Source organism: Tachyglossus aculeatus, chromosome X3, assembly GCF_015852505.1.
Source record: "Tachyglossus aculeatus isolate mTacAcu1 chromosome X3, mTacAcu1.pri, whole genome shotgun sequence".
In the NCBI taxonomy this organism is placed as follows: Eukaryota; Metazoa; Chordata; class Mammalia; order Monotremata; family Tachyglossidae; genus Tachyglossus; species Tachyglossus aculeatus.
In genome coordinates this window covers 34,760,628-34,778,002 of record NC_052099.1, presented here as the reverse complement: position 1 = coordinate 34,778,002, position 17,375 = coordinate 34,760,628, and the positions used below count along the sequence as shown (strand labels likewise).

General features: G+C 47.9%; 1 protein-coding gene across 1 annotated transcript in view; it reads right to left on the bottom strand.

Moving 5' to 3' along the window:
• ZCCHC2 (zinc finger CCHC-type containing 2) overlaps positions 1-13,003 on the bottom strand; it is a 56,110-nt gene extending 43,107 nt beyond the window's left edge. The window contains 3 exon segments of the mRNA XM_038770297.1: positions 9,000-9,178; positions 11,726-11,813; positions 12,917-13,003. Of these exon segments, the coding sequence (XP_038626225.1) occupies positions 9,000-9,178; positions 11,726-11,813; positions 12,917-13,003 (354 nt within the window).
• Positions 13,004-17,375: the final 4,372 nt, after the last annotated feature.

Sequence of the window (17,375 nt, the reverse complement as noted above, 5' to 3'; positions counted from 1 at the left end):
GGTCATACAGAATTAGAATTCAGGTCCTCTGTCTCCCAGGCCCGTGCTCTTTCCCTTAGGCCATGCTGCTTCCCACTGTTTCCTACTGCTGCCTACTTTGCTGCCTTGCTCTTTGGAAAGATTCAGAATGCTTGAGAAAAATGCTTTGTCGTGGTTCTGTTGCATCTCTCCAAGTGCTCAGTAAATGCCCTGCACGCAATAGATGTTCAGCAAATCCTGGTAAATATCTTATCATTACTGGGGGCTGCAGATGGGAAATCGATAGTCGACGAGTGTGGGGATGATCAATGAAATCAATCAGTTGTATTCACTGTGCACTTACTCTGTGCGGAACCCTTAACTAAGCTCTCGGGAGAGCAAAACAGGTAGTAGGCAACATCCCTGCCCTCAAATAACTTACATTCTAGCGGAGGATCTTACAATTGAGCTGTTCACCAAAGAGCTTTTTAGAGAACCTGGTTCTCATCACCTGCCCCCACTCCTCAAAAATCTTCAACGGTTGCCCATTCCTCTCGCATCAAGCAGAAATTCTTGGCTGTTGCCTTGAAGACACTCTAACCCGGTTACAATCTAGTCGGAGAGATGGACCTCAAAATAAATATCAATCAATCAATCAATAAGCAAATACTCTGTGGGAAAGCCACAGAGTAGAAGGAGGTGGACCTAAGTTCTGTAGGGGTGGGGGAAAGGTGAGTATCACAGGGTCTTGGGAGTGTGAACCCAAGTTCCCAAATGATGCAGAAGGGAGGGAGATGAGAGACTAGTCAAGGAAGGCTTCCTGGAGGAGCTCAATCAATCATATTGATTGAGCACTTACTGTGTGCAGAGCACTGTACTTAAACGCTTGGGAGAATACAGTATAACAAAGGTGGTAGACACGTTCCCTGCCCACAGTGACCTTACAGTCTAGAGGGGGAGATGGACATTAATATCAATAAGTGACAGATATGTACATTAGGGCTGTGGGGCCGAGGAAGGGGTGAATAAAAGGAGCAAATCAGGGTGATGCAGAAGGGAGTAGAAGAGGAAATGAGGGCTTAGTCAGGAAAGGCCTCTTGGAGGAAGGTACATCTCCACCAGATGTACCTTCAGTAAGGCTTTGTAGCTGGGGAAAGTGATCATCTGTTTGATATGAAGAGGGAGAGCATTCTAGGCCAGAGGCAGGATGTGGGTGAGAGGTTGGCAGCAAGAGAGATGAGATTGAGTTATGGTGAGAAGGTTGGCATTAGAGGAGCAAAGTGTGCAGGCTGCGTTGCAGTAGGAGAGTAGCAAGATGAGGTAGAAGGGAAAAAGGTGATTGAGTGCTTGAGGAGATGTGGTTTTAATAGGGTCTACAGCACCTCTGTTCAACTCTGGAAGCAAACCATTTTCTTTCCCCTTCTCCTGAGTCCAACAGTCAAGGGGCCTTCTTTTTCCGGGATTAGTTCCGGCCTCCCACAGTGCAAGCTCTCGGACTGGATGTCTGCAGAGTCGGCCGGCTCCTTCCCATCTGTTGTAACATAATGGCCCTTCGGCCTCTAATACCGACCTTCTCACTGTACCTCCACCTCATCTATCTGGCCGCCGACCCCTCGCCCATGTCCTGCCTCTGTCCTGGAACTCCCTCCCTCCTTAAATCCGACAGACAATTATGCTCCCTCCCTTCTAAGCCTTTCATTCATTCAATTGTATTTATTGAGCACTTACAGCGTGCAGAGCACTATACTAAGCGCTTAGGAGAGTACAATACAACAATAAACAGATGCATGCCCTGCCTACAACAAGCTTACAGTCTAGGTTGAGGAGACAGACATAAATACAAATAAATAAATGACAGATATGTACATATTGAAGGCACATGTATCTCCAAAAGGCCTTCCCTGACTACGTCCCCCCTTTCCTCTTCTCCTACTCCCTTCTACATCGCCCTACTTGCTCCTTTTATTTATCCCCCCTCCCAGCCCCACAGCTCTTATGTCCATAGCTGTTATTTATTTATTTCTATTCATTCATTCATTCAATCGTATTTATTGAGTGCTTATTGTGTGCAGAGCACTGTACTGAGCGCTTGGGAAGTACAAGTTGGCAACATATAGAGACAGTCCCTACCCAACAACGGGCTCACAGTCTAGAAGGGGGAGACAGACAACAAAACAAAACGTGGATTAATATCTGTCTCCCCCTCTAGACTGTAAGCTCCTATAGGGCAGGAAATGTCCGTTTATTGTCAATTTGTACTCTCCCAAGCATTTAGTACGGTGGTCTGTACACAGTAGGTGCTCAAGAAATACGATAGAATGAATGAATTGATGAATGAATGAATGAACTTAGCCCTGAGGCTCTTCCAAGGCCCGGACTCTTGCTCCTGCTTGGACTCGGGCCTGGCTCCTTCCGACTTGGCATTAGGAATGCCATTTGTGGAGCCCTCAGGGCCCAGTTTAGGAAGGGATAGTCATCTTAGTGTGGCGAAGGTGGAAAGTCCGATCTCCTGTTTGTGTCAAGTTTGGGATGCAAGTTCAATCGGTGTTTGGACAGGTTTGCGCTCCTTCCCGGTGAGTCACACATACATTACTTCCCGCCAACGTGCGAGAAACTGGGGAGAATGAACTGCTCCCGTCCGTTTGGTCCGAATCCCTCTATGTCAGGCACCGGGCATCAGGTGGATATGGTATTTCAAAGTGGTTTTATAAAGAAAACGTGCAGTCATCTTTTTTACAGGTCAAGTGTTGATACTGGAGGCACGCTCTTTAAGAGAATAGGATTTCACAATTTTGCAATAAAAATGTAGGCTAGAGTCATACCCACACCGAAACTTTGCAATGCAAAGTCCCTCAGAGGACTGAAAGGCTGAAGGTTCAGTCAGAGTCGGGGTGGACGGTTTTGCTAGAAAAATATTTGCAGACTTTGAGACCTGTAAACAAAAGCTGACTGCCCTAGCATTTCATCAGTATCCAAAGGACAGACACGACCATCAGAATCCAGGCAAGGCATGAACCTAATAGAGAGAATTACTAACGGAATGGGAAATTTTCTAAACGCTAAGATCGGGTGAAACAAACTGACCCTTTTGATCCGCTCTCTTGTGTGTCCTGAATTTGCATATGGGAAACAGAGTCCTTAGAAAACACGTTAGTGAACAGCTAGATTATAACATCCACCGCTAGACTGTCAGCTCCTGGAGGGCAGGGATCGTGTCTACTAACTATTGCGCTCTCCTGAGCACTTAGTACAGGGCTCGGCACAAGAACATCTAGTGGTTGCCCATCCGACCATCGGTCCACCTCCGCACAAAACAAAAACTCCCTACCATTGGCTTTAAAGCAATCACCTTGGCCCCTCCTACCTCACCTCGCTACTCTCCTACTATACAAGGGGCACACTTCGCCCCTCTAAGTTACTCTACAGTGAGTAACCTTCTCGCTGTACCTCGATCTTCTCTATCTCACCGCCAACCTCTTGCCCACGTCCTGCCTCTGGCATGTAATGCGCTCCCTCCTAAGATCAGACAGACAATTCCTCTCCCACTCTTCAAAGCCTTATTGAAGGCACATCTCCTCCAAGAGGCCTTCCCTAAGCCCTCGTTTCCTTTTCTCCCGCTCCCTTCATTCATCCCCCTTCCCAGCCCCGCAGCACTTACGTATACATATAATTTATTTATTTGTACTGATGTCTGCCTCCCTGTCTGGACTGTAAGCTCACCGTGGGCAGGGAGTGTGTCTATTATAGTGTTGTGTTGTATTCTCCCAAGTGCTTAGGACAGTGATCTGCGCAAAGTAAGCGCTCAATAAATAGGATCGATTGACTGCACAGCATAGGTGCTGAAGAAATAACGACTGATTGGTTGACCGACTTCCCTAAAGGTGGTCACCTGCCAAATCTGGATCCAGCTCATGCTGTGCACCGTAGGCCAATGTAGGGGGGAAGATAGAGCTAGACTGGAAATTGCCAAGAACGCAAATGTTTTACTTGACTGCTCCCCGTGACCTCCTCATTGATCCCCCATAGAGAATCCTCCCTCTTGACCGTCACTCATCCTGACAGCACGCCCTGTACTGGGCAGAAAACTTCCTCCTTCATGCACTATCATGGGCCTGGGGGTCAGAGGGACCTGGATTCTAATCCTGGTTCTGCACGTGTCTGCTGTGTGACTTGGGTAAGTCACTTAACTCCTCTGTGCCTCAGTTCTCTCACCTGAAAAATAGGTTTAATAATAATGATGGCATTTGTTTCTAGACTGTGAGCCCACTGTTGGGTAGGGACTGTCTCTATATGTTGCCAACTTGGACTTCCCAAGCACTTAGTACAGTGCTCTGCACACAGTAAGTGCTCAATAAATATGATTGATTGATTGATTAAGCGCTTACTCTGTGCAAAGTACTGTTCTAAGCGCTGGGGGGGATACAAGGTGATCAAGTTGTCCCACGTGGGCCTCACAGTCTTAATCCCCATTTTACAGATGAGGTAACTGAGGCTCAGAGAAGTGAAGTGACTTGCCCAAGGTCACACAGCAGACATGTGGTGGAGCGGAATTCGAACCCATGACCTCTGATTCCAAAGCCCGTGCTCTTTCCACTTAGCCACGCTGCTTCACTTTAAGACTGTGAGCCCTATGTGGGACAGGGACTGTGTCCAACCTAATTATCTTGCATCTACCCCAGAGCTTAGAACAGTGCCTGCCACATAGTAAGTGCTTAACAAATACCACAATTCTCCTCCTTATTAGCATGATGATGATGATGTTGATGATTATGAGCAGTACTGGACTCTTGGGAAGTGGTCCAGTGAAAGACCTAAAACTGGTAAGGATGACAAAAGAGGCCCCCAAGAGTTGCCAGGGAAATGTAGGAGAAAACAAGGTCAAGGACACCGCTATTGAAGGAAAGTGGAGAATTGGGCAATGGTAAGTAAAATGGGTGGAATAGAGAAGGTTGAGATGAGAAGAAAAACAAAAGATTTATGTAACACAGGGCAAAAAGAGAGACTTGTTCTATAAATGCTGTTTGTTGTACACTAACTCTACTGTATTCTCCTGAGGGCTTAGTACAGTGTGTGACCCACAGGAGGTGCTCAGTCCAATCAATCAATTGTATTTATTAAGCGCTGTGTGCAGAGCTCTCTACTAAGCGCTTGGGACAGTATAATAGAGTTGGCAGGCACCTTCCTGGCCATACTTCTTCTCCTCCTTCCCATCCCCCCTGCCCTACCTCCTTCCCCTCCCCAAAGCACCTGTATATATATTTGTACAGATTACTCTGTTTTACTTGTACATATTTACTATTCTATTTATTTTGTTAATGATGTGCATATAGCTTTAATTCTATTTGTTCTGACGATTTTGACACCTGTCTACATGTTTTGCTTTGTTGTGTCTCCCCCTTCTAGACTGTGAGCCCGTTGTTGGGTAGGGACCATTTCTATATGTTGCCGACTTGTACTGTCCAAGCGCTTAGTCCAGTGCTTTGCACACAGTAAGCGCTCAATAAATACGATTGAATGAATGAATGAATGAGTGAACAATACTCCTGATTGAAGGAGTTGTTGTTCATTCAATCATTTATTGGGTGCTTACTGTGTGCAGAGCACTGGACTGAGCGCTTGGGAAGTACAAATCGGCAACATATAGAGACGGTCCCTACCCAACAACGGGCTCACAGTTGAGAGCACTGTTTGAGCATTTCTGACATTCTCCTCCATCTTGCCTATACCTGGGTGTGTAGGGATATACAAATGAACACTTGGGGAAAATCTGACACGCTTTCCTGTTGGCAAGATCTTGGCTGCAACTTGCAGGTTCATAAATGTTCTACTGCCCAGTTCAAATCTGAACCACGGTTGTGCAAGGATTGTGTTCCACATCCCTGAAATATCAGGTCCTGGGCTGGGGGGGATAGCATCCTGGGGAGCTCTAGACTGGAAGCTCGTTGTGGGCAGGGAATATGTCTGTTTATTGTTATCTTGTACTCCTCCAAGCGCTTAGTACAGTGCTCTGCAAACAGTAAACGTTCATCAATATGATTGAATGAATGATTGAATAAACCATCATCATCATCAATCGCATTTATTGAGCGCTGTGTGCAGAGCACTGTACTAAGCGCTTGGGAAGTACAAGTTGGCAACATATAGAGACAGTCCCTACCCAACAGTGGGCTCACAGTCTAAAAGGGGGAGACAGAGAACAAAACCAAACATATTAACAAAATAAAATAAATAGAATAGATATGTACAAGTAAAATAAATAAATAGAGTAATAAATATGTACAAACATATATACATATATACAGGTGCTGTGGGGAAGGGAAGGAGGTAAGATGGGGGGATGGAGAGGGGGACGAGGGGGAGAGGAAGGAAGGGGCTCAGTCAGAATGAACAGTGGGAGCAGTGGTGTGTGACTCCTGGAAGATGCCGGAGGAGGAGCAATATCCCTGGCATACTGTAAAGTGAGCCAGAGGGAAGTTAAGTGACTTGCCCAAGTTCACCCAACAGACAAGCGGCAGATCCAGGATTAGAACCCAGGTCCTCTGACCATCAGGCCCGTGCTCTATCCGTTAGCCCCCATTGCCTCTCAAGGGTATTTCTTGGTATTTCTTCCCTTTTGGGCAAAAAGACGAATTCCCTACTAAGGGTTTGTCCACCAAGTAAATAAAAGCGGATCCAGGAGGGGCCGAGCCAGCTGCTGGTACACTACCTTCCTTCCAGGGACCTTGACTTAGTGCCCAAAACATGCCAGAGGATGAGCCTGTCTGCCGTTTTCAATCTTGCGTCAATGGCTCGTGATGCTGACCGTGAATGAGCATCAGGCAAAACCCCCAGAGACCGAAGATTATAAATCCAAAGCAGAGCAAAGCTATAACCAGCTAGTTCCTTGAAAGAGTCAGAACAAATTCCAGGTTCTCCTCCCCCCGGTGTCTGGCTGCTCAAGGGGCAGGAAAGACCTCTCAAACCAGGTGGGCCCCTTCCAGATGTCAGGAGAGCCATCGGGGCCCAGCCCCAAACCCTGATCTCTTCTGAAGGGGTCATTTGGATACTTGACATGTGTGTCTTCCCAATTCCTTCTTTCAGGCCAGTAATAAAGAAATCGGTAGGCGAGGAATCAGTCAACCTGTTAACTGAGTCCCTGTCCTCGAGGAGTTTGTAGTCTAGAGAAATTCAATTCTTGACCGTTCTGGTCATTCTTCTCAGCGTTTACTTTGGACCATTCATTCTTTCATTCATTCCATTGTATCTATTGAGTGCTTACCGTGTGCAAAGCAGTGTGCTAAGCTCTTGGGAGAGTACGATATTACAGTAAACAGACACGTTCCCTGCCCACAGCGAGCTTACCGTCTGGAGCATCCTACTTAACACTCTGGGGGCCAAAAGCAGCACAATTCTCTAACGAGGGTCAGCCCAGTGGACCGATCTGACCCTTGTGGTCCCTGTTGGCACCTCTCGCTGTCGTGCTGTTTTAAAATGACACATTCCTGACTTGTTTAGCTTGGCTTTCATCCTTATGGAATTCCAGCCGGTTTGTGTGTGCGCCCGTTTTCTGAATTCATCAAGAGCACTTTGAAATTTATCTCACTCTTCCAAAGTGAGAGCCACTCCAGCCAATACCGAATCTTCTGAAAAGCGACGTGCCTACTGCCAAGCTTTTCGTTCAGGGCATTACTGGGAAACTAAAAAGAAATCTCCAGGACGTCCCTCTCAGTCTTTTCCTCCATCACTTTTTTGTTTGTTCTCTTCCTCCTCCTCTCCCTCCCTCTCTCCCTTGTAGTACTTTCGGAAGCAGCGAAGCCTAGTGGAGAGAGCACGGCCCGGGAGTCAGGTGACCTGGGTTCTAATCCCCACTCAGTCCCTGGCTGACTGTGTTACCTTGGGCAAGTAACTTCACTTCTCTGTACCTCTGTTTTCTCATCAGTAAAGTGGAGATTCTCTCCCTCCTACCTAGACTGTGAGCACACTGAGGGGCAGGATCTGGGTCCAACCTGATTATCTTGCGTCTATCCCAGCGCTAAGTACAGTGTGTGACACATAGCAAATGCTTAAATACCACCACTATTGTGATTATTATTAGTTGCCTATAAACGGGAGTCACCTAACTTTTGTAGTAGGATCAGGGACATTCTGGGAGCTTTAGGTTGGAAACTGGGCGATTTTTGGACAATCACGTTTTTGTATGCCAATCTCAAATGCTAAACGAATCCCTTCAGTTATCCAGCTTGAAGATGAATGCATTTTGATGTAGGGGAACCATCAGGGCACTGTGGACCCAGCTAGTAATGATGATGATAATAATAATAGTGGCATTTGTTCAGTGCTTACTCTGGGTTGGGCACTGTACTAAGCACTGGGGTGGATACAAGCAAATTGGGTTGGACACAGTCCCTGTCCCACATGGGGCTCACAGTCTTAATCTCCACTTTTCAGATGAGGGAATTGAAGCCTAGAGAAGTGAAGTGACTTCCCCCAGGTCACTCAGCAGACAAGTGGTGGAGTTGGGATTAGAATCCATGACTTTCTGACTCTGCCATGTGCTACTCTGCAAGCTCCTTGAGGGCAGGGACTGCCAACATGTCAACAACTCTATCCTACTGTTCTTTCCCAAGTGCCTTGTACAGTGCTCTGCCCACAGTAAGCACTCAATAAATGTCACTGATTGACTGACTGATATTCTGCCAAGCAGCGATAGACTTCGAACCACTAAATCACATCCCTTCCACCTCGGAGCCCTCCTACCGTGCCACCACCGCAAGGAGGCCTTCCCTGCCTAATTCCCACTGTCCCCCATCAGATTTCCCCTCAGATTTTTATCATTTGGAGCTCAGCTTTTACCTTTTCCCTATTGTAAACTTGGAGTCCTGCTAGCCCTGGCTCTGCCAGGAGCTGGCTGACCTGGGCAAAGACCTCACTGTGAGCCCGTTGTTGGGTAGGGACCGTCTCTGTATGTTGCCAACTTGTACTTCCCAAGCGCTTAGTACAGTGCTTTGCACACAGTAAGCGCTCAATAAATACGATTGAATGAGTGAATGAATGCCCTTTGCCATGCGCTGCCTCTCTGCCCGCTTGCTTGTTCGCTGTACTCTGGGCTCCGGCTGGAACACAACTAGCACAGGCGAGAGCAGGGAGCGAGGGTCGCAATGCAAGCCCCCGGTGTTCTCCTCAATACCTCCCCGCAGGCCCGTCAGTCCTGGAGTCTCCGGACTGAAGTTCATCCAGCAACCTGGAAGGGAGATTCCTTCTCCCCGCTGAACGTTTGTCAGTTGCTGTCTGTTGCCTCTCCTGTAAACCGTAACCTCCTTGAGGGTAGAACGCAGTGCTCTGCCCACAGTAAGTGCTCAGTAAATACCATTCATTCATTCATTCAATCATATTTATTGAGCACTTACCATGTGCAAAGCACTGTACTAAGCGCTTGATTGATGGCATTTTTCCAAGCACCTAATATGGGCTCTACACACAGCAGACCCTCCATACATGATGATGCCTGACTCCCCGTTCGATTGCAGTCTATCTATTGAGCACTTCATATGTGCAGAGCACTGTCCTAAGAGTTGGTCGACACGACCCATTGCAGGAAGGACATATTAGACGGCAGAAAGACCAGACTGAGCAGTTACGTGTTCCAGGCTGCCCACTGCAGACCATCATCCCAGGAAATGCCCTTCCCACAGAAACCCCCGGGGCTCCCCATCTCTCTTCGACACCTAGGCTCTCGGCCTTCCAAAGCCTCGTCCCTTCCCAAAATGAGGTGAAAAGGGTGGCAAGATTCAAACCAATTTCTTCAATAACACGTACTACCACACGAGAAGCAGCGTGGCCTAATGGATAGAGCACGGGCCTGAAAGTCAGAAGGACATAGGTTCTAATCACGGGCTCTGCCACTTGTCAGCTGTGTGACCTTGGGCAAGTCATCAATTCACTTCTCTGGGCCTCAGTTGCCTCATCTGTAAAATGGGGATCGAGTCTGTGAGCCCCCTGTGGGACAGGGACTGCATCCAACCCAATTTGCTCATATCCACTCTAACGCTTAGTCCAGTGCCCAGCCCATAGTAAGCAAGTAACAAGTACCACAATCATTATTATTATTATCAGGATTTTGAGATTGTCAGCTGAAAAGGGCCAGAGCGAAGGCAGCATGACACTGTCAGTCTTCCGTCGAGTTGAGAATTATCCCAGGGGTTGTTCCCATGTCCTTTGTAAGCATTAGTTGTATATAATGTTAATTCTTCCATTGAAAGACTAACTGAAGACAGGTCTACCCTTGAAAGTGAAGAGGAGAGGGAGGCAATTGCCTGGATAACATGGGCAGAGATAATAATAATAATAATGGTATTTGTTAAGCGCTTACTATGTGCAAAGCACTGTTCTAAGCGCTGGAGGGGATACAAGGTGATCAGGTTATCCCACGTGGGGCTCACAATCTTAATCCCCATATTACAGATGAGGGAACTGAGGCACAGAGAAGTGAAGTGACTTGCCCAAAGTCACACAGCTGACAAGTGGTGGAGCCGGGATTTGAACCCATGACCTCTGACTCCAAAGCCCGTGCTCTTTCCACTGAGCCACGCTGCAGAGATGGTTTCAGCCAAACTCTCCAGGTATTGTGGTGGTGGGGCGGGGGGGGGGGGGGGTTTGTTTTGCTCAAGTCACTTTAACAGACTCCTCGATTCTTTTCTTGACTGAACTGGTGAGTAAGCTGTAGCCCACACAATTCTCAGTGCGGCAGGCGTGATGGCAGGTTTTAGAACTACCATCCTGTAGCTGACAAGTTGATGAAGTCGATAAAGAAACATGGAAACCACTTATGCATGCAGTCACTTTCACCATACTGGTCATTCAAAATTTTTCGCCCATTAAACTGAAACTCTTTCCCCGTTCCCAGGGTCGGCTTCAGACATCTGACCACCGTGAGGTGAGAAAAAATGCCTTGCCCCCTCCCATCATGGCATCGATCAAGGGTATTTACTGAGTGCTTACTCTGTATGGAGCACTCTGCATGTGTAATGCCAGCATGCAAAGTAATGGAGATGTTATATGTTGTAATAATAATAATAATGATTGTGGTATTTGCTAAGCACTACGTGTCAGGCACTGTACTAAGTTCTGGGATGCGTACAAGCAAATCAGGTTGGACACAGTCCCTGTCCCACATGGGGTTCACAGTTTTAATCCCCATTTTACAGAGGAGGGAACCAAGGCACAGAGAAGTTAAGGGACTTGTCCAAGGTCACACAGCAGACAAGTGGCTGAGCTGGGATGAGAACCCAGGTCTTTCTGATTCCCAGGCCCATGCTCTATCCACTAGGCAATGCTGCTTCTCTTTCGATGTCTGCCCAAACCTAGTGGTTTCTTCCACCTCTTGCTATCCGTCCCTCCACCCCCCTCCACACCTCCAGAGCCATTGCTCTCCACCCCCAGGGCCCAGTACATACAGGTGATGCTTCTAACAGGTACTTTCAATCAAACCATGGCACTAGAGCACTTAGCGCATACAGAGGACTTACCAAAAGCACTTGGGACAGTACGAGTGGGTAGATGCACTTCCTGCCCACAAGGATCTTACAGTCTAGAGGAGTAGACAGACATTACTATAAATGAATTATGGATATGGACATAAGTGCTATGGGACTGAGGGTGGGGGGGAACAGTGAAACCGTAAAGGAAACAGACTGAAACTTTCCAGTTTTCAACTGTGCCCGCCCCCCCACCAGCCCCAACCCCCATCTCCCACCTCACTGGCTCCAGCCTCCCGACCCCACAGCCGCACCTTGCTGGAGGAACGTAGATGCCCCCTCGGGCTGCCATGTCCTCTCGACTATTTTAGTGCCAACGCTGGCCACCGGAACTCCCGATAGCTGGAGAATATAACCCGAGAACAGAAGGCCCCACAGCTCATACACAGAACGATCTGATTGAAACGGAGCAAAACATGACACTCAATCAGTCGGCAGATGGTATTTAATGTCTCCATAGCTGGGAGATTCAAAGGAGACTGATGGTGGGGAAATTTCATGAATTATAAACAAGGATCAATTAAGACGTAATCTAGAAAATAATTTCCTCCAATTTCAATAAAATTTTACTTTCATAAACCTTCTCCTGGCAGAACCGCCCGTTTTTATGAAAACAAAACTTCAAAAAAAAATCTCATTATCACTAGCAGTTTGAATTGCATCCTATGTTCGGGAGCCAATGTGATATGTGCTGGGCATAGGGAGGATGACAGAGGAAAGGGGAATGTGCTCCCTTTTAGACTTTTAGACTGTGAGCCCACTGTTGGATAGGGACTGTCTCTATATGTTGCCAACTTGTACTTCCCAAGCGCTTAGTACAGTGCTCTGCACACAGTAAGCGCTCAGTAAATACGATTGATTGATTGATTTCACAACCATCTTTAAAGGATGATCCCAGCCCCCTCTTCCCTGGGTCTGAGATGCTGTGGGCCGCTGCGGTCTGTCCCTCATGGGGTCAGTAGCCCGTGAATTGTACCTGCCGTTGCCCGCTGGAGACTGGTCTCTGGACTGTTCAGGGTCCAGTGTTGGTCCAACCCAGTGATAGAAAGTAACCTCTGAAGTTTTAAAGGGCTGAATGAGCCTGGACGGTCTTTCCACTTAAATGATTTCTACTTAGTTATTTCTAACGAATGCTGAAAAGCATGCTGTTGGTGTGAGCGAAGAACCAGATCACACACATATAACCAGATCACATGTATATACATGCACTAGAATGAATGCAAGCATCCCACATTCCAGTTATGACAGCAGCCCCAACTGCCATGCTTAGAGTCTTCCGATGTCCGCCCAAACCTAGTGGTTTCTTCCACCTCTTGCCATCCTCCCCCAACCCCGTCCACGCCTCCAGAGCCATTGCTCTCCACCCCCAGGGCCCAGTACATACAGTTGATGCTTCTAACAGGTACTTTCAATCAAACCATAGCGCTTGAGTGCTTACGGCATACAGAGGACACGAAGCAAACATGCTCCAAATCATGGAACAATATTTCTGGGACAACCTGCTGGCTAGTTAGCCCGAGCTGGGTGTCCATTTCCCCCCCAAATCCCCTGTACCCATCTTTGCAACTTCTTGCTAAGCAATCTGCTCCCATCGACCCTTCCCCGGCCCCCTTTCCTCCCTCCATCCACAAGGTTCAGGCGTAAAGTGGAGTGTGCTCCTTGATGAAGGCAAGCATGAGGAAACAGCACAAAAGTGGAGTGTGCTCCTCGATGAAGGCAACCCTGAGGAAGCAGCACAGCCTGGTGGATGGAGCACAGGCCTGGGAGCCAGAAGGAGCAGGGTTCTAATCCTGTCTCTGCCTCTTGCCGGCTGGGTGACCTTGGGCAAGTCACTTCACATCCCTGGGGCTCAGTTACCTTTACAGCACTTATGTATCTGTAATTCATTTATATTAATGGCTGTCTCCCCACCTCTAGACTGTAAACTTGTCGTAGGCAGGGAATGTGTCTGTTGTACTCTCCCAAGCTCTTAGTACAGTGCTCTGCGCACAGTAAGCGCTCAATAAATACGATTGAATGAATGAGTGAATGACTGTGAGTCCTATGTGGGACATGGACTGTGTCCAACCTGATTTTCTTGTATCTGTCCAAGGGCCGTGAAGCCGCTGGTGGGGAGGAGGGGGTTGCCATGACTATGCCTATCCTGATTCTGGGATCTCAGGGAAAGGCCATTTTTTCATCCCCCAGGAATGGCCTTGTGTAGGTACGTGATGTACATGATGAACAAGCATATCCTTTCTCTCTCCAACCTGGGATCTAAGGCTGTATTTTAACCATGTTCAGGGACATTAAGTCCAGTGATAATATATGCTATTTCAGAGGGCCAGGACGTCTCTTCCCATTTAAAATCCCAGGGGATTAGCAAAGAAAGATTATTACTAAAATTGTAATTCAATCCTAAAACCGTGATGGTGAGAAGCAGCGTGGCTCAGTGGGAAGAACCTGGCCTTGGGAGTCAGAGGTCATGGGTTCTAATCCGTGCTCCTTCTAGACTGTGAGCCCACTGTTGGGTAGGGACCGTCTCTATATGTTGCCAACTTGTACTTCCCAAGCGCTTAGTACAGTGCTCTGCACACAGTAAGTGCTCAATAAATACGATTGAATGAATGAATGAATGAATGTTCCGCCACTTGTCAGCTGTGTGACTTTGGGCAAGTCACTTCACTTCTCTGGGCCTCAGTTACCTCATCTGTAAAATGGGGATTGAAACTGTGAGCCCCACATGGGACAACCTGATCACCTTGTATCCCCCCCAGTGCTCAGAACAGTGCTTGGCACATAGTAAGCGCTTAACAAATGCCATCATTATTCTTCTTATTCTCTGAAAACTCTCCATTTCGGTTCTTGGAATTAACCACGTCTTCTAGACTGTGAGCCAGCTGTTGGGTAGGGACTGTCTCTACAGGTTGCCAACTTGTACTTCCCGAGCGCTTAGTACAGTGCTCTGCACACCGTAAGTGCTCAATAAATACGATTGAACGAATGAATAAATGAACCACGTGGGTTTCCCAGCTTCCGCAGGTGACCACACTGCCCTCTGTCCTTTCTTCCTCCTTGCATTGTCAATTCCTTGACAGCGGGGATCCATCAGTGATATTTACTGAGCGCTTGCCGTTTGCAGAGCACTGCACTAAGCGTTTGGGAGAGTACAGTCTAACAGAGTTTGGTGGACACGTTCCCCGTCCGGTATGAGCTTGGTTCTTCCTTTATACTCCTTCCGGCTCCATAGAGAAAGTTGTCTACACGGTGGATGCTTGACTACTGTCGGTGATGAGGATGGAGAAGGCCGTCCTCTACGCTGTCAGCTCATTGTGGCTGGGCACCGTGCCTGCTAATTTAGCAAAGTGCTCTGCACACAGTAAAGCGCTCAATAAATGCCATCGATGAGTGTGTTGACTGTAAGTAAGCTCGTTGTGGGTAGGGAATGTACCTGTTTATTATTGTTATATTGTACTCTCCCAAGCACTTAGTACAGTGCGCCGCACATAGTATGCACTCAATACATACGACTGAATGAGTGAATGATTTGTTGCCTCAGGATCATCATTAAAGCTACTTATTGCCACGGTAACACTTTTATGCCCTTGGCCTAGGTGCCACCAGTCTTCTAGCTGGTTAATGGACAGGATCAGAGGGAGGAGGGTACGCAGGTGAGCAAACCGTGCTTAAGGATTTTAAAAGTTTTATCCTGAAAAAAGCATTCGATCTTAGACAGGTGTAAATTTAGTGATCCACTAACCACATTTCTGAGACAGCATTTCCGTTCACATCCTTTTCAGAGATTAATTTTCTCTCTTCATTCTGCTTTCCAACACTGCTGGTCAGCTGCAACGCACGGACACCACGCCGACGGCGGACCAACAACCTGACCATCGGCCACCCAGCAGAGCCATCCGAGGCAGGCGGGCGGCCAGCGTAAAATGGCCAGCTCCCATCCCGAACCCCAAGGTTCTGCCGGGCCGTGGGGTCCCAAGAGCTCAGGCCACGGTGACCAGAGCTCAGCTGCAAAGGTGCGGCCACTTGGCGTGGACAAATGACAAGAGGATGATGCCAACGGAGAGCTCGGAGCAGGAGCGTGCTCCTGATGGGGCCGGGCCACAACACAGCTTTTTAGGCATCGCTGCAGCAAAGGATGCACACATGCCAGGCAGAAGGCAGTCTTTAATACAGCCCAACAATCAAGGCACACCTAACTTCGGCATCCGCAGCCGGCCCTGGGCTTCCCGCCTCGGCCTCTACACGCACCTCGCAAAACACAGAAGCGAAGGGGGAGACTCAGCCGTCACCCCAACATCATCATCGCACCCATGAACGGTACTGGGCTCGGAGACCTGTGCTAGTGTTGATGCTCAAAGTCCTTCCCTAACTAACTACTGACTTCCCATCAACACAGGACTCTCTGTTGCATCCATCTGGAGGAAGGAGTGGAGGGAAGGGGGAAAAAGGAAGGAAATGAGCTGACCCTTTCTTTCATCCTCAATATTTACACTCACATATCCCCTTTCATCTGAAAAACTGCGGTTCTTCCCAAAATTCACTCCTGCAATCTCACAACATCTTTTACAGGTATGAAGTGTCTTCCATTGTACAGGTAGAGAAACCAAGGCCCCGAGAAGCGGTACAATCAGCCCCAGAATCATTTGGCTTAGCGGCAGTCCTGAAATAGAACTTCGTTCACACCCATCTCTCTCTCCCACTCTCTCTCTCTCCCACACTTCGCACATTTAATCTGGTCCATAGGCAGAGGTATAGGTGAAGGGATAAGAGGTGCTTCCCCACAACATTTGGCATTTTCTCTACACAGTTATTTCCTCAGTAGGGTAAACAAGATGGGGAGGTGGGATTGGGAAATCAAATGGTCACCCTTCCCATCAAGTCAGTAGTATTTTTAGGCCCTTTTATGTACTACGATTTTCTAATTTTGTTAATGAAGTCAACCGACCCCTGGTGTTCTCAGCCACTTTCTTCAGGGTTGCCGTATAAAGCAGCATGGTCTAATGGATAGAGCACACACCTGAGAGTCAGAAAGACCTGGGGTTCTAATCGAGGCTCTGCCACTTGTCTGCTGTGTGGCCTTGGGCAAGTCACTTCACTTCTCTGGGCCTCAGTTCCCTTATCTGTAAAATGGGGATGAAGACTGTGAGCTCCATGTGGGACAGAGACTGTGTCCAACCCTATTTGCTTGTATCCCCTCCACCCCCGAAGTGCTTAGTACAGTGCCTGGCACATAGTAAGTGCTTAACAAATACCATAATTATCATTATTATTAGGCTGGATAAGCACCATGGGCCATAGGTGCTAATCACTGCCAATTCAGTATTGGCGGGGAAATCACCAACAGGGAAGAATCGATGCTTAACCGAGCGATTAATGGCCATGTACTCAGACTGGGCAGTATTATTTGGGAGACTTTTCGTTCCTGGGGCCAGTGCCCGGATCTCACAGCACTGTTCGGGAACTGGTCGGTTGGTCTGCCCAGGGTACACGTGAAGGGTGAGAATCCAGTACCGTTAGCCAGACCACATGAACACCACGTACCCGTCAGTCCATTGAGCAGGAACCACCCAGTGCATTGGTTACCTAATGGAAAAGGCAAGGGTCTGGGGGAAGGACCCGGGCTCTAATCCAGGCTCTGCCACTTATCTGCTGTGTGACCGTGGGCAAGTCACTTCCCTTCTCTGGGCCTCAGATACCTCATCTGCAAAATTGGGATTCAATACCTATGCTCTTTTTGACTCTTTGACTGTGAGCCCCACAGGGGACCTGATTATCTTTGTATCTACCCCCGGGCTTAGTACAGTGTCTGGCACATAGTAAGCGCTTAAGAAAAACCACAAATATTAAGAGAAATGGTTTTTAGAGATCGGCTCCCGGAGCCTTGAGGTATGAAGAGATTCACTACAA